Source organism: Cebus imitator, unplaced genomic scaffold (assembly GCF_001604975.1).
Source record: "Cebus imitator isolate Cc_AM_T3 unplaced genomic scaffold, Cebus_imitator-1.0 Scaffold103, whole genome shotgun sequence".
NCBI lineage: Eukaryota > Metazoa > Chordata > Mammalia > Primates > Cebidae > Cebus > Cebus imitator.
This window is the reverse complement of record NW_016107418.1, coordinates 6,245,287-6,273,103: the sequence shown is the minus strand read 5'-3', so window position 1 is coordinate 6,273,103 and position 27,817 is coordinate 6,245,287. Positions and strand designations below refer to the sequence as shown.

Here is a 27,817-nt window from a genome sequence, read left to right as displayed (position 1 = left end):
TATTATTTAGAATTCTAAGTTGATGACAGTATAGGTTAGGATAATCTAAGTTATAATCAAATAATGTTTGAAATCTAAGACAAACAATGTAAAATTTGTATGACCTTTTGTTATTTTTGACTAGTTAGGGAAATAGTGCAATGAAGTCTTTGTAACACATGATCTGAGAGCAAGTAAGATGGCATTGAGGTGAAAGTTTAGGTTTCTAGGACAACAGAATAAAAGAATGAGGAAAAGTAGGGGTAGAAAACTGAATAGGACTCTATTTTCTTCACATGAACAATTTAGGTATGGCTCTCAACTCTTGACTTTAAAATTTAATTCAAAATTCTGGTAAAGTTTTTCTCTTCCCATTTCCTCCCAAATTGTGCAAGTCAAGAGACAGCTTCATCTAATCATGTGCCTGAGGGGCAGAATTGAGCCAAAAAAAAAAAAAAAAAAGAAAGAAAGAAAACATATTTCTCATAGTTTGGCAGAATGAGATTAAATCACAAATCTTTGCTGACTTCTGCCTCAACCCCTAAGGGTATAGATCTTTCTCTAGTCATCTCTGAATCTTCAGGATCTCACTTCTCATGGATAATCAGCTGTATAGGAGAGAAGCCATTAATTAGTTTACCTGCCTCTAATGTTAAGAGTAGCCATTAATTAGTTACCTGCCTCTAAGTCTCTAATGTTAAAGAAGGAGAATTTGCCACAACTCTACTTGGCTAGGTGTCCTAGACTTGAGTTCTAAAACAATAGTAGTCGTTTCCTTTGTATTACACATGCGACCCTAGGAGATGAAAAAAGTGATAAAATTTGGTCTTTATCCTAGTTAATCTAGCTAAGAAAATAGGGCAGAAAAAGAGAAAACACTTGAAGATAGCAACACAGTTGCAAAATGAGTCTGATCAGAGTTTTATCTGATCATGTAGCTATCTTATTTTTTAGTGTCTATTGTTACTATTTATAGATACCTCCAAAAGTCACACTTACCTGTATCCCTTTGTGTGCCCCGTATTGAACCTGAATGCATTAATTAATGAAATACCTAAAAGATAGTTTTCTTTCTAAAATCTTACTATTTGTGACAAGATTCACACATAAATGATTTTTTTTTTTAAATTCTAGATTATCCGGACTTTGAAATTAACATCAGATTGTGAATTAGCACAAGTTAGTTCTCTAAAACAAAGGAACCCTCCCAGGTGAGTAAGTCGTAGTTCAGGAGACCATACAAGTTTAAAGATGTGTTAGAACTTAAATGTATTAAAATAGTAAGCAGTTATAAATTGAAAATTTGGGTCACAAATGTTTACCAAGTTAGCAACCAAATTAAGGTAATTATAATTTGTGCTAACTTAGAAAGTTATTTAAGTGTTTCCTTTTTGATTCATTATTTTAATGTCAGTAACTGATTTTTGTTGAGACAACATAATAAATTTGTATTAGAACATTTACATATATGTTAATGTTTAATTATAGGTTGAATGTGAATTGCAGTGAGATTATCTATATGTTCAAAAATATGGGAAAGATTGAATTTGAGGACTCAACAAAGTAAGTATAATCATGGTGACATGCCATTAGTTTCTTACAGTACCTACATTATCTAAGAGACAGAAAAATTGATGTTTAGTATAATTCAAGAGCTGAAAAATAAAGGACTTAAGAGTTTCTATAATTAAATTCTATGTATAAAATTTTTTGAAAGGCCTGGAAGGGATCAGTATTCCGCAATATATATGTCAAATTTATCTTTGAGATTGATTCAGTCATCAAGCATTGAATACTGCTAGGTACCAACACCCTAGATAATTAAGATAAATGTCAGATAAATTACAGTAAGTAAAGGAAGAAGGACATGTAAACAATAAAATGCAAAACTGCTAGAGCCGTGAATGCAGAATTTGCTTGAGGTGCAAAGCAGGGGAATTGAGTCTGAAAATATCAAAGAAAGATATTTTCTTTTCCCTTTTCTGTGAAAATTAAGTAGCAAGTAGAAAGGAGGACAAAAAGGAATTAGGCATCTTATGGGCAGTGAATGTATGGGCAGTGAAATAGCATGCTAGATTCAGGTAACAGTGTATGTAATTCCATTCTCTGTGTCCCCAAGAATACAAAGATGCTAAGTCCTAAAGATTTTGTATGCGGCCGGGTGCGGTGGCTCAAGCCTGTAATCCCAGCACTTTGGGAGGCCGAGGCGGGTGGATCACGAGGTCAAGAGATCGAGACCATCCTGGTCAACATGGTGAAACCCCGTCTCCACTAAAAATACAAAAAATCAGCTGGGCATGGTGGTGCGTGCCTGTAGTCCCAGCTACTCAGGAGGCTGAGGCGGGAGAATTGCCTGAACCCAGGAGGCGGAGGTTGCGGTGAGCCGAGATCGCGCCATTGCACTCCAGCCTGGGTAACATGAGTGAAACTCCGTCTCAAAAAAAAAAAAAAAAAAAAAAAAAAAAGATTTTGTATGCTATCTGATGATGTTGGAACTTTATAATCCATACTGTCCAATATGGTAGCCACTAATCACATGTGGCTATTTAAATTTAGACATAAATTAATTAAAACTAAATATAATTAAAATCTAGTTCCTAGGCTAAATGTATTAGCGTACATTTCAAGTGTTCAGTAGCCACCTGTTGCTAGTGACTACCTGTCGTAGTCTATTTGTGCTGCTATAATAAAATTTAAAAAGAACAGATGTGTTTTATTCTTATGTAATGTATAAAGAGCAGGTGTTTATTTGCTTGCAGTTCTGGAGGCTGAGAAGCCCAAGGTCAGGGTGCTGGCAGGTTTGGTTTCTGGTGAGGGCCGTGATCTCTGCTTTAAGAAGTGCCTTTGGAAGCTGTGTCCTCGTGTGGCAGAAAGGATAGAAGAGCAAAAAAGGGACAAATAACTGTCTTCACACAGTGGAAAGGCAGAAGAGCAAAAAAGGGACAAATAAATGTCTTCACACAGTGGAAGGGCAGAAGAGCAAAAGCGCCTAAGCTAGTTCCCTCCAGACATGTTGTAAGGCACAAATCCATTCATGAGGGCAGAGCCCTCATAACTTGATCGTTAATTGTCCCAAAGGCCCCATCTCTTAATATCACCACAGTGGGAATTAAGTTTCAACATGAATTTTGAAACATTTAGACCAAAGCACTGCTATATTAGATAATATGGCTTATTTCCATTGTCACCAAAATTTCTGTTGTGCAGTATAGCTCTAGGCAGTAGAAAGCCACTAAAAGTTTTTAAGCATGAAAGTAAAAATAAGGAGATTACTTTTTTTTTTTTTTTTTTTTTGAGACAGAGCTTCACTCTTGTTGCCCAGGCCGGAGTGCAATGGCGCCATCTTGGCTCACCACAACCTCTGCCTTTCGGGTTCAAGCGATTCTCCTGCCTCAGCCTCCTGAGTAGCTGGGACTATAGGCTTGTGCCACCATGCCTAGCTATTTTTTTTTTTTTTTGTATTTTTAATAGAGATAGGGTTTCACCACGTTGGCCAGGGTAGTCTCTATCTCTTGACCTTTTCATCTGCCCGCCTTGACCTCCCACAGTAGCTGCTTAAACAGTGATCTCTGAAGAAGCTAAATCCATCATGAAATAACTGAAACACAAACTTCATGAAACCCAATCTTATTTCATTGTAAAATTTCTATACTTGTAGATTCGATAGCCTAAAAACTGTCTAGATATGTGGAGAAGATAGAAAAATATGGAGTAGAATGGATAAATAACTGGCAGTGGGTGAGTGGCTATTGAATAATCATGCCCCAAAATTCAGATTAATGGCCTTTGTGGAAATTTCTAGTGACTTATTCAGGGTTGTACCATTTACCTCTGTATTTGTAAGCTTATATCTCTGTATTTTTAAACAGATGTCATCCCCAAGAAAATGAAATTAGTCAGAATGTTCAGAAGAAATACAATAACAAGAAGGGGCTTTCTTGTTATGATACATACCCACCAGTAGAAAAGAAGAAGATTGACATGTCTGTCCTAACCAATGAAGCACCACTACCTCCTTTGCAACCTGAGACAAATAATGTACATTTAGAAGCAAAAAACTTGCAGCCACAGAAAGACATTGCTGCAACAGCATCCCCTAAAACCATTGCTCTGTTACCTCAAATGGGATCTAGCCCTGATGTGATAATTGAAGAAATTATTGAAGACAACATAGAAAGTGAGTAAAAATGTAAAAGCATGTGGGAAAGATCTTGTATCTGTAATTCGATACAGTTGGTACCTTTTTCATCCATGCATTTAACAGAAATGCAATTGCTCTTATAATCTTATTCCTCATTGTGACTTAAAACCTGTTCATTCCATGCCCCTATTCTTACATTTTCCAGAGTTAGGATAATTTTTATTTTTAATGCAGTAATACAGCTAACCTTCTGAGGTATGAATTAATATCTGGTTTAATTAGGGTATTCTGAGATTTTTAGTGTTCTTACAAGTCTTGTATAAAAGATATAAATAAATGAGATATGATTTATGGGCATAGTTGTATTACTTTCTTTGAAATAAGAACATCTTCAATCTTTGTTTTGAGATTTAACATAAGATAAACTATCATGTTATCTATTTTATAACATATAAATATATCACAGTATGTGATTAAATTTCCAGTGTCAGTATTCTTGCCATTGACGTGGAGTGAAGTACTACACTATGTAGTTTTATACTGATTATCTCCATTAGAACCATTTCTCAAGATCAGCTTTTATTTTCTTTTACCCTTTGTCCGTTTTATTGGTTGACTCTCCAGAATTACATTTTAAAAAAGGACGCACTTCTTTCCGTTGTATTATCATTGATGTCTAAATTACTTAAGATACCTGTAATGACTTTATTCACTGATACAAGGGGTGTTGCCATTCTAGTATTTTGCCAATTCAAGTACAGCTTTTTTAAAATTAGGATGTCGGCTGGGCGCGGTGCTCACACCTGTAATCCCAGTACTTTGGGAGACTGAAGCAGGTGGATCACCTGAGGTTGGAAGTTCAAGACCAGCTTGACCAACATGGAGAAACCCTGTCTCTACTAAAAATACAAAATTAGCTAGGGCTGGTGGCACATGCCTGTAATCCTAGCTACTCAGGAGACTGAGACAGGAGAATTGCTTGAACCCGGGAGGTGGAGGTTGCAGTGAGCCAAGCTTGGGCAACAAGAGCGAAACTCCATTTCAAAAAACAAAAACAACACCAAAAAAAAAAACCCTAGCATGTCATTGTTAACATTAACATAGTTAGTACAAGTTGTCTTTATTTCTTTGATGAAGCATGCAGCACAGATGATCTTGTGGAGACACATAGATATCCAAAAAAGCCTCTTCAGAAAATCTCATCTGTTCTTTATGGATCAAAAGCAGGTACTGTAACAACTGTCTGAGCTTGATATAGTGGAGTTTACTGTATGTATAGTAAATAACTCTTACCTAGTGTGAGGTAGTAAGTAGAGTGAATTTCACTGATAACTAAAACATATTCCTTTCTAATGTTGAAAGTTTTAATTCTGGGGCCAGACACCATGGCTCACACCTGTAACAGCACTTTGGGAGGCCAAGGTGAGTGGATGACTTGAGCTCAGAAGTTTGAAAGCAGCCAGAGCAACATGGTGAAACCCTCTCTCTACAAAAAATACAAAAACGTAAGTGGGCGTGGTGGTGCATACCTCTGGTCCCTGGTATTCAGGAGCCTGAGGTGGGAGGATCACTTGAGCCTGGGAGGCGGAGGTTGCAATGAGCTGAGATCACACCACTACACTCCAGCCTGGGTGACAGAGTGAGACCTCATCTCAAAAATAAATACGCTGGGTGTGGTGGCTCATTCCTGTAATCCCAGCACTTTGGGAGGCCGAGGCAGATGGATCACCTGAGGTCAGAAGTTCGAGACCAGCCCGGCAACATGGTGAAACCGTCTCTACTAAAAGTACAAAAATTAGCTGGCCGTGGTGGTGGGTGCATGTAATCCCAGCTACTCAGGAGGCTGAGGCAGGAGAATCACTTGAGCTCAGGAGGCGGAAGTTTCAGTTAAGCCAAGATCACACCACTGCACTCTAGCTTGGACAACAAGAGTGAGACTCCATCTCAATAAAAATAAAAATAAATGAATGAATAAATAAATAAGCTTTGACTCTGGCAAGAATAACCGCCTCCTTCAAAATATTTTTTGAGACAGAGTCTCCCTCTGTCGCCCAGGCTGGAATGCAGTGGCACAATCTTGGCTCACAGCACCCTTCACAGACTTAAATGATTCTCATGCCTCAGCCTCCAGAGTAGCTGAGATTTTTAGTAGAGATGGGGTTTCACTGTGTCGGCTAGGGTGGTCTCAAACTCCTGTCCTGAAACGATCCTCCCTCCTTGGCCTCCCAAAGTGCTGGGATTACAGGCATGAGCCGTCGTGCTCAGCCAAGAATGTTTCCAAAATTTATACTTCTATCAGATGTCACCCCCAGTTGTATGTATTTATCTTTTTACTCCACTCTAAATATGGTCATTATTCTTTATATTTTCTATTGGATAGTTAAAATGATGCATTTGTTCAGTTTCTGTCATCTATCTATACTTGGCTGTATTCAATTCCACTCCTCCTAGTCTTTGTTTTTTAAACAATTTTACCATGTAAAACATTGATCTAATTCAGAAATTAAATATATATTAAAATATTCTGTGAAACTTACCCCCATCCTGTGCCTATTCTATTCAGTCTCTCCATCTCTTCTAGATTTTCTTCATGCGTTTATGAATAAACACACACTAATTATTTTTCCAGGCTTCTCTCTCCCTCTCTCTATCTTTGTGTAGGGTGGTTTTTTTTTTTTTTTTTTTTTTTTTTTTAAAAAAAAAACACAAAATCTAGCATACTACTGTTATGTTTTTTGCATTCCTTCCTTAACGTTATACTTTGGAAATCTTTTCATATTAGTGAAGACACTTGGCTTAAGAAAATTTTCTGACTGTTTTTACCTCTACTCACCCCACCAAAAAGCACACATATTCCCTTAAATGCATCTCAGTACTTTGGCTTTGCCTGGACATGTTTTTTTTTAGATGGAGTTTCGCTCTTGTTACCCAGGTTGGAGTGCAATGGCGTGATCTCAGCTCACTGCAACCTCCGCCTCCTGGGTTCAGGCAATTCTCCTGCCTCAGCCTCCTGAATAGCTGGGATTACAGGCACACGCCACCATGCCCAGCTAATTTTTTTTTTGTATTTTTAGTAGAGATGGGGTTTCACCATGTTGACCAGGTTGGTCTCGATCTCTTGACCTCGTGATCCACCTGCCTCGGCCTCCCAAAGTATTGGGATTATAGGCGTGAGCCACCGCATACGGCCCTGCCTGGACATTTTTTCACACCTGATTTATAAGACTAACCTGATATATAAGACTTGGGATTCAGAGTGACTGTGAGCTATATTGGTTCTATTGGTAGAGCATAGACTGAACCGGCTTTTGTAGGCTATCCTAGAAACTTAATCATTATCAGTAGGGGTTCTGAGTTCCAAAGATGTTCATCAATAAACTGAACTTTTGTAATACAGTAGAGTTACAGCATATATGCTGACTTTAGAATCATAACTATCACATGGACTATGATACCACTTATAATATTTTGCGAGTAATATGAAGTATTTGCAGTTCAGGTTACTAAAGAGTTCAAGTTGACAGCGATCCATTTGTTTTATCCTTCAGGGTTTAGACTACTTCCTGGGGCCTACATGCAGTATTCCAGAGTTTACAATACCATAAGACACTTTTTCAGAAGCTATTAAAGTTGTTCAGCTTTTGTGAATTCATTTGTAACTCATAGTTTATTAATGTGGCTTAAACATTTTTATCCAGGTTCTGCAGAGCTAGTTTTTGTAAGCCATGTAATAGATCCTTGCCATTTCTACATTCGGAAGTATTCACAAATAAAAGACGCAAAAGTACTGGAGAAGAAGGTGAATGAATTTTGCAACAGGAGTTCACACCTTGATCCTTCTGACATTTTGGAACTAGGTAATGAAATACTACTCCAAGTTAAAATATCAAATTTATTATTACTGAGGTGCAACTATCAAATGTATTTATATATTATAACTTGGTCAACCCATATAAGACTTGTTATAATATAGATTTTTGCTCTAAGTTCATTTGTAATAAGCATAAAAATTTAGTAAATTAGCTAAGGATTAAAATGGAATGTTGGCACATTAGAGTGAGATGGGTACAGAAACTTGATTATGTAGTAGGGTGAATTGCTTTTAAAACTACAAAACCCATGACAGGTTATGTAGCCTGTCCCTTTGTCTCCATGAAGAACTATGCTTCTAACGTCTTAGTTACACATGATTCTTCTTCATGTGTAACTCCAGTCTTTTGCTTGCCATGTGTTAGTGTTGGGGCTAGCATTGAACATCTGAGATTTAGGAGGCCTGTGGCACCCATTCCCAGTGCCCCACAGAGGGTCACTGTAAATGCAGTCAGTCTTTTAATTGTGAGAGGATGTGAATTTGCCATGGTTCAGGCTTTTGCTATAAGTATTTTTCTTATAACACTGTTGATTGAATTTGGTTGTACCTTGTAATATGATGAAGCTATGATTCATTTTTATTAATAGAGCATTTTTCTCATTCTGTTAATAGCAGCCAATGCCTGTATATAAACAATACCAAAAGTGTTTTTCTGTCTAATCTTGATTGATAGTCATTTAAAAGTGTGATTAGGCAGGGCATGGTGGCTCATGCCTGTAATCCCAGCACTTTAGGAGGCCGAGGCGGGCGGATCACTTGGTCAAAAGATCGAGACCATCCTGGCCAACATGGTGAAACCCCACCTCTACTAAAAATACAAAAATTAGCTGGGTGTGGTGGCATGTGCCTGTAGTCCCAATTACTCGGGAGGCTGAGGCAGGAGAATTGCTTGAACGTGGGAGGCGGAGGTTGCAGTGAGCTAAGATCGTGCCACTCTGCACTCCAGCCTGGCGCCAGGCGATGGAGCGAGACTCTGTCTCAAAAAAAAAAAGTGTGATTAATTCTCAGCTCATCGATACAGCTTTTTGGAATGTCAGAAGAGTAGGATCATCATATACTTTGATAAAAATGAATAGTAATTCTAATACTTAAAAAATAATATGCCACATGAGCTGGGAACATTAGATTGTTAGTATCTAAGAGGAGGGAAGTATAATATTGAATTTAATTTTTGTGGTTGCACATAGTTGTCTAAAATCTCAGTATGTCTATGTCAGTAAGTGTACATGTGTACATGCGCAAGGACATATGGTCTTGATTGTGGTAAGTACAGTGTAATTATGGTAATTAATTTGCCCATCTCTCTTCCTTTCTTGAGCTTCTTGATGGCAAGACAGTCTCATTCATCTTTGTTCTTATTACTTACGAAACAGGTCCTCATTAAGTGACTTATAACTTAGTATTCTTTGTCTGTTTATCTCCCTATTTAGCTTGTTTCTGTATAACAGAAACTAGCATAATATATTACATCCTTCTCATAGCACTTGAACACAGTACTATGTCATCAGTAAATAAATGAATTAAGACTTTTTAGTGGTAGAACTAACGTGTCTGTAAACTTACTAAGTGTCTCTCTTGATAAACATTGATAATGATTTGTTTCCCTCATTATTTAGGTGCAAGAATATTTGTCAACAGTATTAAAAATGGAGTGTGGTGTCGAGGAACTATCACAGAATTAATTCCAATAGAGAGTAAAAATATTAGAAAACCTTGTAGTCCAACCAAATTCTTTGTCCATGAAGTTGCACTAATACAAATATTCATGGTAGATTTTGGAAATTCTGAAGTCCTGATTGTCACAGGGTATGATATTTTATAATATGTGGTCTTGGCCTGGTTAGAAACATTTTGGAGGGGGGTGAAGTTAAAGAATAAAGGAAATTAGAGGTAGAGAGGAGTAATTTGTGTCATTCTTAACTTCCAAGACATATACTTTATTGTTTTGCTCTACAGTTGATATGTAAAGTTTTCTCGTTTTCCAGTATTACTAAATGGAGAGCTTAGAAAAGGAACTTAGGTACTCTTCTTATGTCACTTCAAAGCAGGGAATAACACACAAAACTAATTCTTTTAAATAAAGTGTTACAGTTAGCTATAGATGATTGAGTTAAATTTTTAATCTGACTTCCATAATTTCATTAGGGTTTTTTAAAGTGTCATACTGTCTAACTCATTAGGTATTTAAAATGGTTTCCCTGTCTTCTAGGAAAATAATACAAACTGACGTGTTTCTGTAGTAAGGGCCAGCATTAACCATAGCATCATCATTTAGTGGTTATAGCTTATAAATAAATAGATTTATATGGAGGGAAGGGTCATTATCTTCTTTAAGCTCAAACTGAGTGAGTATATGAAAGTGAAATGTACCTGAGATTTAATTCTATGGAGGAAAACAGTATCTCTGCTTATAGAAGCTAAAGTAATTCTATATAGTAAGAAAGTATTTGGAATGTAACTTTCTGAAAGGTGTAACAAGAAAAATTATACTTAGAAACATGTACCTTTCTATGGGGGAAAATAAATTCAAGTTTGAAGCATTACTTTCAATAAATAGTACTTGAATTTCTCCTAGAGTTGTTGATACCCATTTGATACCGGAACATTCTGCTGACCAACATACTGCGGTAAATGATTTATGTCTGTTTCTAAGGAAATCTGAACCATATATTGAAGGGCTGCTAAAAGACATCCAGCCGTTAGCACAACCATGCTCATTGAAAGACATTGTTCCACAGAATTCAGTAAGTGAGACTTTTTTTCTTCAGAGTCTATTATAGTTTGAGCTGTATATTGCCAAATAGACTGCTAAATGTAGGCTCAGGGAACCAGTAATCTTGGTAAATACATAGTGCATACTAAACTATTAGTTTCAGTAGAAAAGAAACTGAACTTCAGCTTCCACAATTGAAAATATTTTTAATGAGAAATTGAGTTGAATAAGTATATATGAACATAATGATTGATAAAATAGTCAAGCAAACCAGTAATTTTGGAGTCAGCTATACAGATAAATAAGTTTTATGATGTGGTGTGTGTTTCTCTGCAGTGTTTTCCTATTTCCATTGTCCTTTATATTTAATGGCCACATTGCATTCTGTTTTTTGTATTATTTATGAGTATCTATTCTTCAGCAAGATTGTAAATTTTTAAGAGACAAATTGTAACAATATATGTTAAGCAGTTCTATTGTTACAAGGTCTGTGAGAGCAGGAGTCTGTCTATGCTCATCATTGTATTCCTAGCGCTTAGCAGATCACCTACCACATAGAAGGCATTCAACACATACTTGAAATAATTAAGTGAATAAAAAAGTAAAAGGAAACATAAAAATAATAGCACTGGTGTTTTCCTTAAAATGGTGAGAGTGTTTTGTTTTTAATTTTCTCTTTAACTTTTCAGATTTTATACACTGATTTTACATTTATAATCATAAAAACTTGAGAAAGCTATTTTCTTTTTTTGTTTTTAAGGAATTTCTGGTTTTGATCCTGAAATTTACATTAGATATGATACTTAAATATTCAGAGATCAACATAAAAACTTTTTTTGGCTGGGTGTGGTGGCTCAAGGCTATAATCCCAGCACTTTGGGAGGCTGAGGTGGGAGGACCGGTTTAGCCCAGGAGTTTGAGATGAGTCTGAGCAACATGGTGAGACCCTGTCTACCAAAAATAGAAAAATTAGTCAGGCGTGATGGCACACCATTGGAGGCTGAGGTGGAAGGATCACTTGAGCTTGGGAGGCAGAGGTTGCAGTGAGCTGAGATCACGTCACTGTGCTCGCCTGGGTGACAGAGTAAGTAATCCATCCTGGGTGGATTTTTTTTTTTTTAATCACCTAAGTAGCATTGATCTCATGTATTGCTAGTGATGGAAGCTAGGTTAACTGATGATGATTGTAATTTTTTTTTTAAGACAGAGTCTCGCTCTGTCTCCCAGGCTGGAGTGCAGTGGTGCAATCTCGGCTCACTGTAACCTCCACCTCCCGGGTTTGAACAGTTCTCGTGCCTCAGCCTCCCGAGTAGCTGGGACTACAGGTGGGTACATGCTACCACGCCTAGCTAATTTTTGTATTTTTAGTAGAGAGAAGGTTTCACCATGTTGGCCAGGATGGTCTCCATCTCCCGACCTTGTGATCTGCCTGTCTTGGTCTCCCAAAGTGCTGAGATTGTAAATTTTTAAATTTTATTTTAGGCATACCAAACCTTCAAAATTACTTTTTGAATTTTCATCTAAGTGGAAAATTGACTACTACTTCATTTTGAGAATGAAAATATTCTCATTCTTCATATTAATATTCAAAAGTGAAACTAAATTATAAAGTAAAACCTTGAGAATATATAAAGTGAAGATATACATACATTGTACATTCATAAAGACTGCCCTTGGGTTTGTGGCCCTGTTTCTTAATGTCTGGTTGGTTCGGTGTCCTTGCTCACAGTTGGATCTGTGGTTGGTACAAACCTAAATCCAGACCATTGTAACATTAGAGATACTTATAATTACTCATTACTATGAAATTTTGCTTTTTTGCACAGAATGAAGGCTGGGAACAGGAGGCTAAAGTGGAATTTTTGAAAATGGTAAATAACAAGTCTGTTTTAATGAAAGTTTTTAGAGAAGAAGATGGTGTGCTTATTGTAGATCTGCAGAAACCACCAACAAATAAAATAAGCAGTGATATGCCTGTGTCTCTTAGAGATGCACTAGTTTTTATGGAACTAGCAAAGTAAGTAACTTAATGAAACTTAAATATTCTTTGAGATTACAGCTATACATAAGAGAAGTAGATTTTGCCTTTAAAAACCATGTCTTTAAGTAAACCTTAAAGACCTGAAGAAGTGAAAAATATTGCTGTTAGACTTTTCTAAGTACAGTTGTTTGTGAAAACTGAATTCAGATAATTGGATTTAAGAAAATAGGCTGAGCAGGGTGGCTCACAACTGTCAGTCCAGCGCTGTGGGAGGCCCAGGAGGGAGGATTGCTTGGGGTCATGATTTTGAGACCAGCTGGGGCAACATAGCTAGACCTCATCTCTACAAAGAAATGCAAAAAGAAATTAATCAGGGATGATGGCATGTACCTGTAGTTCCAGCTTCTCAGATCAGGAGCTGAGGTGGGAAGTTTGCTTGAACCCAGGAGTTTGAGCTATGGTCTTGCCACTGTACTCTAAGTTTGGTGACAGAGTGAGACTTTGTCTATAAAGAAAAAATAAAATTAGAGAAATTAAGGTAGCTCAAAATATAAAATATGTGTAAATAACCTAACATCTTTTGGACTCTTTGACTTTATAAGCACCTGTATGAGGGTTTCAAGAATTATAGATTAACTGTTCCTAACTTAAATTTTGTAGACTTTGGAATAAGTTCATGATCACTACCCTATATTTAATGTATGAATCTAAAATAGATATTTAAAGTTTCTTTGTCCGTTGTTTCTTTTTTGTTTGTTTGTTTGAGTTTTTGAGACAGTCTCATTCAATCACCCAGGCTGGGGTGCAATAGCATGGTCTCAGCTCACTGAAACCTCTGCCTCCTAGGTTCAAACAATTCTCAAGCCTCAGCCTTCCAAGTAGCTGGGATTATAGGCGTATACCACCACTCCGGCTAATTTTTGTATTTTTAGTGGAGATGGCGTTTTGCCATGTTGGCCAGGCTGGTCTTGAACTCCTGACCTCAAGTGATCTGCCTGCTTTGGCCTCCCAAAGTGCTGGGCTTACAGGCATGAGCCACAGTACCCAGCCTGTCCAACATTTCTGATGACTTAAGTAACCATAGAGGTAGTCAAAGGTTCTAATTTTTACCCTGAGTGATTCAGTGACTCTAGAAGTGACCCTAGCAGGTTCCATTCTAGAAAAATAAATGTAGTATTGGAGCTGGAAGGGGCGACAGACGCTCTTCAGCTGACAATACGAACTGCTACCACAGACCACAGATATCAATGTAACAGAATAGAAGCAGCTTTAATTCTGTGTACGATGTGAAAGCGCAGCTCTAAAGTTTTGAGACTTGATATCTTATTTAACCTGGTTTGATAATTGAAGACAATATGAAGAAATGTTAGAAGAAAGAAATTGGAAGTTGAATACTTTTGGTAAATAAGTCAGTACATGTACAAATCCTTTCTTTAGATCAAGTCACAGAAAGAAGAGAGACTAAGAAAATGGCTTGACGAGATATGGTGGCTTGATACCTGTATCCTAGCACTTTGGGAGGCCAAGGCAGGAGGCTTGCTTGAGCCCAGGAGTTCGGGGTCCACCTGGGCAATGTAGGGAGACCCTGTCTCTACAAAAGATACAAAAATTAGCCAGGTGTGGTGGCATGCACCTGCGGTACCAGCTGCTTGGGAGACTGAATTGGGAGGATTGCCTTGAGCTCAGGAGGGTGGAGGCTGCAGTGAGCCATGAGTGCACCGCTGCACTCCAGTCTGTGTGACAAGAGTGAGACCCTCCTTACACTTTTCATTATGCTTTTAATTAGGTTTAAGTCACAATCACTAAGAAGTCATTTTGAAAAAGATACTACTTTACACTATCATCCACCTATTTTGCCTAAAGAAATGACAGATGTTTCAGCAACGGTTTGTTATATAAATAGTCCTGGAGATTTCTATCTTCATTTGGTAAGTATGTAATACGTTTTTGAAATGAAATATTTTTAAAAAAATTTTTAATTAGACATGTATAACAAGAATGAATGTCTACTGTCAATTTTAGTTAGAGCAAACATACCACTGTCAATCTTCTATACATTTAAATTTCTTAGTAGTTGCAACTTCAAACAAGTTCACATGATTTGTCATAAATTGAAAGAACAATGAAGGATAATTAATGTATAAATGTTTCTTGCTACTTTCTGAAATCTGGAGACTAGGAAAGCATACAGAGCTAGCAAATAGAAATATAATGATAAGCCTTTGGGAGGCTGAGGCAGGCAGATCATGAGGTCAGGAGGTCAAGACCATCCTGGCTAACATGGTGAAACCCCATCTCTCCTAAGAATACAAAAAATTAGCCAGGTATGGTGGCAGGTGCCTATAGTCCCAGCTACATGGGATGCTGAGGCAGGAGAATTGCTTGAACCCAGGAGGGAAAGGCTGCAGTGAACTGAGATTGCACCACTGAACTCCATCCTGGGCAACAGAGTGGAGACTCTGTCTCAAAAAGAGAAAAATATAATAAACTTTTTTCTAACCTGTACATCTGAAAATTTACTGATCATTATTAGATGTTTTTTGAATTTGAACACCAAAATAGACACAGATTAAAGGCATTTTGTATTGAAATTTGGATGTATGACTGATGTGTTTAGATAGTAACAATAATAGTTCATCCTTACTGACGTCTGGGTGCTTTATGTGATTTAACTCATCATAAGGCCCTCAAGACTTTAAGTGAATTAACTCATTAATCTTCACAACAATCCTGTGAGAAAGACACTATTGTCTCCATTTAAATGTCTGGAGACCCTAACCACAGAGATGAAGCATCTTGCCTAAGGCCACACAACTCTGAAAGGGTAGAGCCAGGATTGACCTAGGTTGTGCAGCTTCAGAACCTGTCATCTCAAGCACTGTATCACACTGTAGTGGCTCCTCAAATGAGTTGTAGAAGCTGCTTATCTAAGGATTTGCATTTATTTCTTTTGTTGATTTTTTTACAGTGTCTTTTATGGTAAAATATACATAATATAATTTTATAGTTTTTAATAGTTCAGTGTACCATTAGGTGCCATTAAGGACATTAATTGTTGTGTATACATTTCCAGAGCTTTTTATTTATCTCAAACAAAAGCCCTGTACCTATTAAACAATCACGTACCATTTCTTCTCCCTTAGTCCCTGATGACTTCTGTTCTACTTTCTGTCTCTATGAATTTGCCTATTCTAGGTACCTCCTAAGTGAAATCATATACACTTTCCTTTTGTATCCTGCTTCTTTCACTTCAACTTAATGTTTTCAAGGTTCATCTATTATCTAGAATGTGTCAGAATTTTATTCCTTTATATGGCTGAATAATACTTCGTGTGTGGTTATACTACGTTTTGTTTATCCATTCATCTATTGATGGCCATTTGGATTGTTTTCACCTTTTGGCCCATGTGAATAATGCTGCTATGAACACTGGCATAAAAAAGTATCATATCCATTTGGGTCTCTGCTTTCAGTTCCTCTGATATGTATTATACCTAGGAGTCATTGCTGGATTATATGGTAATTTTATGTTTAGCTTTTTGGGGAACTGCCAAACTGTTTTCCACGGCAGCTGCAGTTTTACATTCCTACCAGCAATGCACAAGGTTCCAATTTCTCCACATCCTCACAAACATTTGTTTTTTTCTTTTCTTTTTTTAATAGCATTCTTTTAAAAAAATTATTATACTTTAAATTCTGGGATGCATGTGCAGAACGTGCTGGTTTGTTACATAGGTATACATGTGGTATGGTGGTTTGCTGCACCCATCAACCTGTCATCTACATTAGATATTTCTCCTAGTGCTATCCCTCCCCTAGCCCCCAAACCCCCATAAGGCCCTGGTGTGTAGTGTTCCTCTCCCTGTGTCCATGTGTTCTTATTGTTCAACTCCCACTAAGGAGTAAGAACATGCCATGTTTGGTTTTCTGAGTTCTTGTATCAGTTTGCTGAGAGTGATGGTTTCTAGCTCCATCCATGTCCCTGCAAACGACATGAAGTCATAGTTTTTTATGGCTGCCAAGTATTCCATGGTGTATATATGCTGCATTTTCTTTATCCAATCTATCATTCATGGGCATTTGGGTTAGTTCCAAGTCTTTGCTATTGTGAATAGTGCTGCAATAAACGTGTGTGCATGTGTCTTTATAGTAGAATGATTTATAATTCTTTGGGTATGTACTCAGTAATGGGATTGCTGGGTCAAATGGTATTTCTGGTTCTAGATCCTTGAGGAATTGCCACACTGTCTTCCACAATGGTTGAACTAATTTACACTCCCACAAATAGCATAAAAGCATTCCTGTTTCACCACATCTTCTTTAGCATCTGTTGTTTCCTCACCTTTTAATGACTGCCGTGGTCGTTTTGATTTGTATTTCTGTAATGACTGCTCATTGTGGTTTTGATTTGCATTTCTCCAAAGAGCAGTTATGATGAGCTTTTTTTCATATGTTTGTTGGCCGCATAAATGTCTTCTTTTGAATAATAGCATTCTTAATACGTGTGAAGTGGTATCACTTTGTGATTTTGATCTGCATTTCCCTAACAGCTGGTGATACTGAACATCTTTACATGTCCTTATTTATTGGCCATTTGCGTATCTTTGAAGAAATAGCCATTCCAGTCATTTATCCATTTATTTTTTAAAAATTTTAAAACTTTTAAAAATCATGTTTTATTTTTTAAACACAGGATTTTACTTTGTTGCCCAGGCTAGAATGCAGTGGCGTGATTATAAGCTCACTGCAGCCTCAATCTCCTAGCCTCAAGGGATCCTGTAGCCTCAGCCTCCCATGTTGCTAGTACTGCAGGCACACATCACCATGCCTGCCTAATTATTATATTGTAGACACAGGGTCTGGGTAGGTAACCCAGGCTGGCCTTGAACTCCTGGGCTAAAGTGATCCTCCCACCTTGGCCTCCAACAGTGCTGGGATTACAGGCAGGATCCACCATGCCCAGCCCTTTGTCTATTTTGTTTAATTGGGTTGTTTATTTTGTTGTTGGATTGTAGGAGCTTTTGTATATTCTAGACATTAAATTGTTACGAGATATATGACTTACAAATACAGTTGATCCTTGACCACCACAGCAGTGATGGATACCAAGCTCTGTGCAGTCAAAAATCTGTGTGTAACTTTTATTTATTTTTTTTGAGACAAGGTCCAGCAGTGTTGCCTAGGCTGGAGTCCAGTAGCAAGATCATAACTTACTGCAGCCTAGAACTCCTGGACTGAAGTGGTGTCCTATCTCAGCCTCCCAAGTAGCTAAGACTACAGGAATGCACCACATCTGGCTATTTTTTTTTTTTTTTAATTTTTGTAGACAGGGTCTTGCTATATTGGCCAGGTTGGTTTTGAACTCCTGGTCTTAAATAGTCCTCCTCCCTCAGCCTCCCAGAGTGCTGAGATTACAGGCATGAGTCTCCACACTCAGCATGCATTTAACTTTTGACTTCCACAAAACTTAACTACTAACAACCTACTATTGATTAGAAGACTTGATAATATATAAACAGTTAGCTAACATGTATTTTGTATATGTATTAGATACCATGTTCTTAAAGTAAGCTAGAGAAAGGGAAGTGTTATTAAAAATCATGAGGAGAAAATATATTTACTATTTGTTAACTGAACATGGATCATTATACAAGTCTTCACGCCAATCGTCTTCCTGTTGAATAGGCTGAAGAAGAAGAGGAGTTGGTCTTGTCTCTTTGCTGTTTCCAGTCAGGGCTGGCAGAGGTGAAAAGAAATTTGCACATAAGTGGAATTGTTCAGATCAAACTCGTTCCAAGGCTGGCTGTATTTTCTTCCATTTTGTGGATTGTGTCCCATTTTCTTGATAGTGTCCTTTGTTGCACAAAAATTTTTAATTTTATGAAAACCAAGTTATTATTTCTTCTGTTGCTTGTGTTTTTTGTGTCATATCCAAGGTATCATTACCAAATCATGATGCTTCTTACCTATGCTTTCTTCTAAGAGTTTTATAGGTTTAGCTCTTAGGTTTAAATCTTTGATTCATTTTAAGTTAATTTTTGTACATGGTATAAGGTAAGGGTCCAGCTTCATTCTTTTGAATTGGATATCCGGTTTTCTCAGCACTATTTGTTGAAAAGACTATCCTTCATTGAATGATCTTGGCATGCTTGTTAAAAGTAAAATTTTATTTCTGGGCTTTCTGTTTTATTCCATTTGTCTGTGTATCTGTCCTTATTTCAATACCACGGTGTTTTGATTACTGTACCTTTGTTGTAACTTTTGAAATCAAAATGTGTGAGTCTTCCAACTTTGTTCTTTTTCAAGATTGTTTTGAGTGTTCAGGGTCTCTTAAGATTCCATGTGACTTTTAGGATGGGTTCTTCTATTTCTCCAAGAAATAGAGTATGATATTGAGTATAATATCATTTGCTAATGTATTGAAACACTGATTTTTACATGTGAATTTTGTGTCTAGCAACTTTGATGAATTAATTTGTTCTAACGAGTGAGAGTGTGTGTGTGTAACTTTGGGGCATTTTCTTACATATAAGATCGTGTCATCCATGAACAGAGAAATGTCGTTGGGGTTTTAATAGGAGTTACATTGAATTGTAAATCACTTTGGATAGAATTGACATCTTAATTTTAAGCCTTCTTATCCATGAACACCAGATTTTTTTTCATTTATTTAGATCTTAGTTAATATCTTTCAACAGTTTGTGTGGTTTCCAGCATATCAGTTTTTGGCCTCTTTGGTCAAGTTTACTCCTAATTCTTCTTTTATATGCTGTTGTAAATAGAATTGCTTTTTAAATTTCCTCTTCAATTTGCTCAGTTGTTAATGTATTAAAACACAACTGATTTTTACATGTGAATTTTGTGTCTAGCAACTTTGCTGAATTAATTTGGTAGCCCTAACTGGTGTGTGTATGTGTATGTGTGTGTGTGTGTGTGTGTGTGTGTAATTTGGGAGGTTTTCTTACACAGAAGATCATATTATCCATGAACAGAGATACTTTTCCTTTTTCCTTTCTGATTTGGATGCCTTTTGTCTTTTTCTTGCCTAATGCCTCTGGCTAGGATTTCCAATGTCATGTTTAATATAAGATGAAAAAGCAGGCTTTCTTGTCTTATTCCTGTCTTAGGGGAAAAGCATTTGTTTTTGACCATTGAGTATGATATCTGTGGATTTTTCCCAAATGTCCTTTACTGTGTTATTTCCTTCTGTTCCTTGTTTATTGAGAGTTTTTATCATGAAAGTGTGTTCAATTTTTCAAAAAATTTTTTTGTAACAATTCAAATGACCATGCTTTGGTCTTTCTTTCTTCATCCTGTTAATGTGGTATATTACATTGATTTTGGATTTTGTTTTGTTTGTTTGCTTGTTTTGAGAGAAGGTCTCTCTCAGTTTGCCATGCTGGAATGCAGTGGCATGATCTCAGCTCACAGCAACCTTGCCTCCTAGGCTCAAGCAGTCCTTTTACCTCAGCCCTCTGAGTTACTGGGACCAAAGGCGCACATCACCACACCAGGCTAATTTTTTTAGTTTTGTAGAGATGAGGGCTCACTATGTCAAACAGGCTGGTCTCAAGCTCCTGAGCTGAAGTGATCCTCTCACCTCAGCTTCCCAGATTACTGGGAGTACAGGTGTGAGCCCCACTGCACCTGCTGCATTGATTTTCATGTCACTATCCTTGCATTTTAGAAATAAATCCCGCTAGATAAAGATGTATAATCTTCTTGTCATAAATTTGTTTAACATCGTTGTTGCCTTGGCATCCATTTTTAGGCCTGCACAAGTTGTCTGAACCCCAGTCATGCCACATCACCTTTGGCTTAGTTAAAACTTTCCCTCCCCATGTGGCTGTTTGCAGCGTGGGTTACTTGTTCTACACCTCACTGACCCAACATATCCCACAGCTGCTTGCCACAATAAAATAAGTCAACACCAGAGTCATGCAAATAAATTCCCGCCTTTGCATATGTTTTTTTTTTTTAAATTAGCCATTTCAGAACTCCTGCTGGAAAGCCTTAAGTGATAATGCCTGTGGACCTTAATAAAAGCAGAGTCCCGCAGATTCACTTTTATCTGTGATTAACAAAATGTTTCTTTTATTTCATGTGTTTTCCTGCCTCCTCTATGTCTCACCTAACACACACAAACCTAACTTTCCTCCTGGTCAGTGCTCTCCTAGAGAGCGACTATCTTGTTAGGAATAAACTGGACACAAGTCAGACAAGAAACCCAAGGGGGCCGGGCATGGTGGCTCATGCCTGTAATCTGAGCACTTTGGGATGCTGAGGTGGGTAGATCACAAGGTCAGGAGTTTGAGACCAGCCTGGCCAAAATGGTGAAACCCCGTCTCTACTGAAAATACAAAAATTAGTTGGGTGTGGTGGTGCACGCCTGCAGTCCCAGCTACTTGGTAGACTGAGGCAGAAGAATCGCCTGAACCCAGGAGGCAGAGGTTGCAGTGAGCCAAGATTGCACCACTGCACTACAGTCTGGGGGACAGAGTGAGACTCCATCTCAAAAAAATAAAAAGAAACAAGGGCATCTGCAAGTATAAATGGGTTTCCTATGAGACAGACACTTGGTCACAGGTCAGACAACAAGTCATTGGCCCATTCACAAAGATAAAGAAGTATCCTCTTTTGATTTACTGTAAACATCAGTGACCACCACCTCTCGAGCCTTGTCAGGGCAGGGCTAGAGTTCATGGCCACTCTTCAGAGAGAGATCTGAAGACCGAGTTAAGAGAAAAAATCTTTTAATATGCTGAGTTTGTTTTATTAGTATTTTGTTGAGGATTTTTGCATCAGTATTGATAAGGGATATTGATCTGTAATTTTCTTTTAGTGTCTTCATATGGCTTTGTTATCGGGGTAATGCTGCCTCTTAGAATTAGTATTCCTCCATCTTTTTTTTTTTTTTTTTGGAAGAGTTTGAGATGTAATGGTGTTAATTCTTTAAACGTTTGGTAGAATACGCAGTGAAACTATCTGGTCCAGGGCTTTTCATTGTTAGGAGGTTTTTGAATTCTGTTTGAACCTCTTTACTAGTTATAAGTCTACTTGGATTTTCTAATTCATGAGTCAGTCTTGGACGGTTGTGTGTTTCTAGGAATTTGTCCATTTTATGTAGGTTATCCAGTTTGTTGGCATACAGTTGTTCAGAATAACCTCTTGTAAGTTTTTATTTTTTGGCCGGGCATTGTGGCTCACGCCTGTAATCCCAGCACTTTGGGAGGCTGAGGAAGGCAGACCACCTGAGGTCAGGAGTTTGAGACCAGCCTGGCCAACATGGAGAAACCCCATCTCTACTAAAAATACAAAAATTAGCCAGGTGTGCTGGTGGTAGGCACCTGTAGTCCCAGCTACTTGGGAGGGTGAGGGCTGAGTAGTCCTTCACTTGAACCTGGGAGGCAGAGGTTGCAGTGAGCTGAGGTCATGTGAAGGAGTGAGACTTCATCTCAAAAAAAATTTTAAGTTATTTTTAAAAATCGGTAGTACTGTCTGCATCTTTATTTCTGATTTTATTAACTTGAGACTTCTTTTTTTTTCCTAGTTATTCTAGCTAGAGATTTGTCAGTTTTGCTGATCTTTTCAGATAATCAACTTTTGTCTTTGTTGATGTTCTGTTTCTTTATCCTGTACTATTTATTTTTGCTCTAATCTTTATTATCTTTCCTTCTGTTACCTTCGGGAATTTTTTTCTTTTTCTGTTGTCTTATGGTGTATAGTTAGGTTCCTAATTTGCAGTGTTTTAAAATTGTATGTTTGGATAGCTATACATTTCCCTCTTGGCACTGTTTTGTTGCATAAGTTTGGTATGTTATGTTTTCATTTTCATTCGTCTTGAGGCACTTTCTAATTTCTCTTACGATTTCTTTTTTGACCTATTGGTAGTTTGTGGTGTTTAATTTCTACATGTTTGAATTTTGCATTTTTTCTTGTTTTTGATTTCCAGTTTCCTTCTATTGTCATAGCGACAAATAACATTTTATGATTTCAGCTTTTTGAAATTTATTAAGACTTTTTTATGGCCTAACATATGGTCTATTCTGAGAATGTTCTAAGTGGCCTTTTGGGGGAAAAAAAGGTATATTTTACTATTGGCTAGAGTGTTTTGTGTATGTCTGTTAGGACCTGTTGGTTTACATTATTGTTCAAGTGTTCTGTTTCCTTATTGATCTTCTGTCTGGTTGTTTTATACACTATTGAAAGTGGAATATTAAAGTCTTCTATTATTATGAACTGTTTTTTCCTTCAGTTCTGTCAATGTTTGCTTCATATATTTGGAGACTGTGATGTGTACTGCATAACTACTTGTAATTGTTATATCTTATTGGTGAATTCGCCCTTTATCAATTTATAATGTCCTTTCACTCTTGTAAGAATTTTTTTATTTAAAGTCTGTTTCACCTGATACTAGTAAAGCCATCTCAGATCTCTTTAGATTACTATTGGCAGGGAATATTTTTTTCGATCCTTTGACTTTCAACCTGTATAAAGTGTATCTTTCATGGACAGCATATACTTGGATCATGTTTTTTAAAATTCATTCTGCCAATCTTTGTATTTTAATTGGTTAATTTATTTACATTTAAAGTAATTACTGATAAGGAAGAACTTCTGCCATTTGCTGTTTTCTGTATCTTATCACTTTTTTATTCCTTCTTTCCTCCATTAGAGCCCTCTTTTGTGTTTAGTTGCTGTCGTTTTAGTATGATATACTTTTCAAAATCTCCTGTAATTGTGATGAAAAACACATAAAATTTATTATTTTAACCATTTTTTGGTGTAACTTCAGTAATGTTAACTATATTCATATTACCATGCAGATTTCTAGAACATTTTCACCTTGCAAAACGAAAACTAGACTCATTGAACAATGACACATTTCTCCCTGTTTCCAACCTCTGACCACCACAGTATTACTTTTTCATTTTTATGAGTTTTACTGTGTTAGATACCTTGTATTAGTGGACTCATAAAGCATTTGTCTTTCTGTGACTGGCTTATTTTACTTATGATAATGTCCTAAAGATTCATCCATGTTGTAAGCATTGATAGCAATTCCTATTTTAAGGCTGAATAATACTGTATATATGTATATAATGATTATATATATAATGATTATATATATATAAAATCTTCTCATTTCCTTCTGGCCTCCAAGTTTTTTTTTTTTTTTTTTTTTTTTTTTTTTTTTTTTTTTTTTTTTTTTTTTTTTTTTTTTTTTGACAAGTTTCACTCTATGACCCAGGCTGGAGTAGAGTGGTGTGATCTTGGCTCACTGCAACCTCTGCCTCCCAGGCTCAAGCAGTTCTTTTGCTTCAGCCTTCCAAGTATCTGAGATTACTGGCATGCACCACCACGCCTGGCTAATTTTTGTATTTTCAGTAGAGACGGGGTTTGGCTATGTTGGCCAGGCTGGTCTTGAGCTCCTAACCTCAAGTGATCCGCCCGCCTCGGCCTCCCAGAGTGCTGGGATTACAGCCTTGAGCCACTGCTGCTGGCCTGGCCGCCAAGATTTCTAATATGTGTAATCTTATTGAGCCTCTTTGTATATGACATGTTGCTTCTCTCTTGCTGCTTTCCAGATTTTTCTCTTTGGCTTTGTCTTTTTAAGAATTTGATTATAATGTGTCTTGGTATATGACTCCTTGGGTTTATCCTGTTTGGAGTCTAATACTGTCTTAGTTCCCTGGAGCTGCTGTAACAAATTACTATTAATTGGGTAGCTTAAACAACAGAATTTATTGTCAACAGTTTTGGAGTCTAGAAGTCTGAGATCAGTTTGTCAGAAAGGTTGATTTCTTCTGAGGGCTGTGAGGGAAAATTTATTTCCTCTCTCTCCTCTAGATTTTGGCGGTTTGCTAGCAATCTTTTGTGCACCTTGGCCTTTGCTGCATCACCCTGATCTTTCCCTTCATCTTCACATGGAGTTCTTCTTGTATATTTGTCTCGGTACCCAAATTTTGCTGTTTTTATAAAGACATTAATCATATTGATTTAGGACCCATCCTAATGACCTCATTTTAATATGATTATATTAATGTGACCTTATATCCAAATAAGGTCATATTTGAGGTACTGGAGATTATAGCTCGCCAACATATCTTTGGGGGAAGATACAAATCAACCTCTAACATTAGACTCATTGGATTTATAGATTCATGTCTTTCTTTAAATTTGAGACATTTTCTGCCATTTTTAAAAGTAATTTTTTGCCCCCTTTTCTTTCTCCTCCTCCTGTGATTTCCATCATGTCCATGTTGGTTCACTTGAGGTCCCTTAGGTTCTGTTCACTTCCCTCCGTTCTTGCTTCTCAGACTTGATATTTAAATTTTCTTATCTTCAGGTTCACTGATTATTTTTCTTCCTTCCACTCAGTGCTGCTTTTGAACCCCTCTATTTAATTTTTTCTCCTTAGTTATTGTACTGTTGAGCTCCAGAATTTCCTTTTTATAATTTGTATCTCTTGTTGATATTCTCATTTTATTCCAATATCATTTTCCTAATTTTCTTTAGCTCTTTGGTTTTCCGTAGTCCTTTTAACATATTTAAAGACTGTTGAGTATTTTTGATTTGTGGTTTTTTTCTGGTTGCACATGTCTCCATTTTCTTTATAAAAGATATTACAGAAAATATTGAAGTGACTTCATTGTCTGGGGTAAGGTTCGTCATCTCGCGGCAAGAGAGTTTAGGACATGGACACACACGAGGAGTTTAGGAGCTGAGGTTTAGTAGGCAGAAGAAAGAGAAAGGAGAACAGCTCTCTCTTTAGTGAGAGAGATGGGCTTCTGAAAGGGAAAGACTAGCTGGCGGTGGACGTGCCAGATTTTATTGGGAGGCTCGAAGAGGTGGTGTCTGATTTATGTAGGGCCCACAGATTGGTTCATTCAGTTATGATGTTTATATAGCACACTGGAAAGGCTGGCCACCCCCCCCTAATCTTACACAAATGGGCTTTCCACTTGACTGGCACCATCTTGTCTGCTCTTACTGTACGTGTGGCTGGCAAGGAAGAGAAGGGAGGATGGAGTCGCCATTTTGAACAGGATTGGCACAACTGTCGGTATCTGTGTTTGCAGCTCGGTTTTACAGGCTACTCTTTGTTAGAAGATGACTTAGGGGCTGCTCTTCATTAAAAAGGAAATCCTTGCCGAGAACTCCTTCCTGTACTCTCACTAAGTAATTTCTTTCTTTTTTTTTTGACATGAAATCTCACTCTGTCACCCAGGCTGGAGTGCAGTGGCCTGATCTTTGCTCACTGCAACCTCCACCTCTCAGGTTTAAGCAATTCTCCTACCTCAGCCTCCCAAGTAGCTGGATTACATGTGTGTGCCACCACACGTGGCTCATTTTGTATTTTTAGTAGAGGTGCGGTTTCACCAAGTTGGCCAGGCTGGTCTCGAATTCCTGAACTCAGGTGATCTGCCTGCCTCAGCCTCCCAAAGTGATGGGATTTTAGATGAGAGCCAGTGCACCTGGCTTCAGTAATTTCTTTTTAACTCCTATATCTGTATGAAATGAAACCTAAAGGATCATGAATATAAAAGGAAATGACAGAGGTTCCTCATGCGGTGACACAGAAACTCCTGGTATCAGTCAGTACCTGCAAGCCCTGTTCGGTCCCGTTTCAGATTACTGCTTACTTCAGGAATCCTTGATACTTTGTGTATATCTTTACAGTTAGTTTCGTACTTTCATATGTTTTCATGTTAATGTCCTTTCATTTTAACTTGAAGAACTCGTAGAATTTCTTGTAAGGCAGGTAATAGTGGTGATGAACACCCATAGCTCTTGTTTGGGATTAAGAGAGTTGTTTTAAAGGTTGTAGTAGTTCATTTGTTTTGGTACTTTTCCAAACTTTTTTCAAAGACCATTCCTTGTCATGTGTGATCACTAAAGTCTCTTGTTTCTTTGGCTTGTGCTCAGCTAATGATTGACAGAGTTCCTTGAATGTCAGGAGCGGAAACAAACGAGACACTGGGAGAAAGAGAAAGGTACCATCTTTCCTAGACTTTGCAGATTAGCTCTTTGGTGGGACACTTCACCATTAAGATAGGCTGAGGTTAGTTATCAGCCTGAGATCAAAGTTTAAGGTCTTTTCATTTCTTTTATGAGCATGCATCTTATCAGGGCAGACGTGGCTTTCTAATTCTACCATATATTTGACTGCTTTTGAATGTCCTAATTTCATAAAGATTCTCACTCCAGATTCTCCTCCTGGCCTTAGATGGTCTATTGTATTTTTCCACTCATAAGCTTTTCTTCCAAGCAGCTGGGCTCGTAGTCCCCTTTGCCACTTTTACAGGTCGTCCCTGCAATTCTTTCTGCCTGTTTTTCAAGTTATATGAAACAAAAACTAGCTCTTTGCATTAGTCTTTCCTGTATCTCCCAGACTTAGGATACATATGCACAGTAATTTGCATATAAGTTCTGCTCTGCACCATACTTTGCATATAAACTCTGGTTCAAGGGAGGGAACTGAGAACTGGACTGCCACTGCTTAAGACCAGGACCGTTGTCATTCTGGGGGATAGGGTAGGGTGAAGGCAAGTAAAAATGCCACAAAACTTTCCTACCATTTAGAAAACTGCTTTTACTTGATTAGGCCTCTTGGTTACTGTAAACTTTGGATTGCTTTCTAGAGATCTTATCTAATAAAGTTGCTTCAGACACTTCTTCATTTTATCAACATTTCTGTGTTGGATCAAGAACCTGAAGCTTCCTAATCTGCTATTTTGTTGGTGTCATTCCTCTGCTGAATTTTTAAATGTTCATTCTGGCTTACCTGTTAATGGACGAATTTGCATAGTATCTACTTAGAAATGAAAGTTAAAAGTAGTTTTAAAGTAATTTAAATGAAATAAGAAAAGATAGGAATTCAGAAAATTTTCACTTGCATTATTCACAAGAGAAAAAACTCATTTTTCCCATTGAGATGGATTTCAAAATATTTTTTAACATTAAGAATTGGTATTCGGGCCAGGCACGGTGGCTCAAGCCTGTAATCCCAGCACTTTGGGAGGCCGAGGCGGGCGGATCACGAGGTCAAGAGATCGAGACCATCCTAGTCAACATGGTGAAACCCCGTCTCTACTAAAAATACAAAAAATTAGCTGGGCATGGTGGCGC

General features: G+C 37.5%; 1 protein-coding gene across 1 annotated transcript in view; it reads left to right on the top strand.

Annotated features, from left to right (window-relative positions):
- RNF17 (ring finger protein 17) overlaps positions 1-27,817 on the top strand; it is a 104,689-nt gene that overhangs the window by 19,938 nt on the left and 56,934 nt on the right. The window contains exons 8-15 of the mRNA XM_017537548.2: positions 1,114-1,190; positions 1,468-1,542; positions 3,849-4,156; positions 7,819-7,977; positions 9,608-9,797; positions 10,567-10,735; positions 12,531-12,721; positions 14,472-14,613. Of these exons, the coding sequence (XP_017393037.1) occupies positions 1,114-1,190; positions 1,468-1,542; positions 3,849-4,156; positions 7,819-7,977; positions 9,608-9,797; positions 10,567-10,735; positions 12,531-12,721; positions 14,472-14,613 (1,311 nt within the window). The remainder of the gene's footprint in view (positions 1-1,113; positions 1,191-1,467; positions 1,543-3,848; positions 4,157-7,818; positions 7,978-9,607; positions 9,798-10,566; positions 10,736-12,530; positions 12,722-14,471; positions 14,614-27,817) is intronic.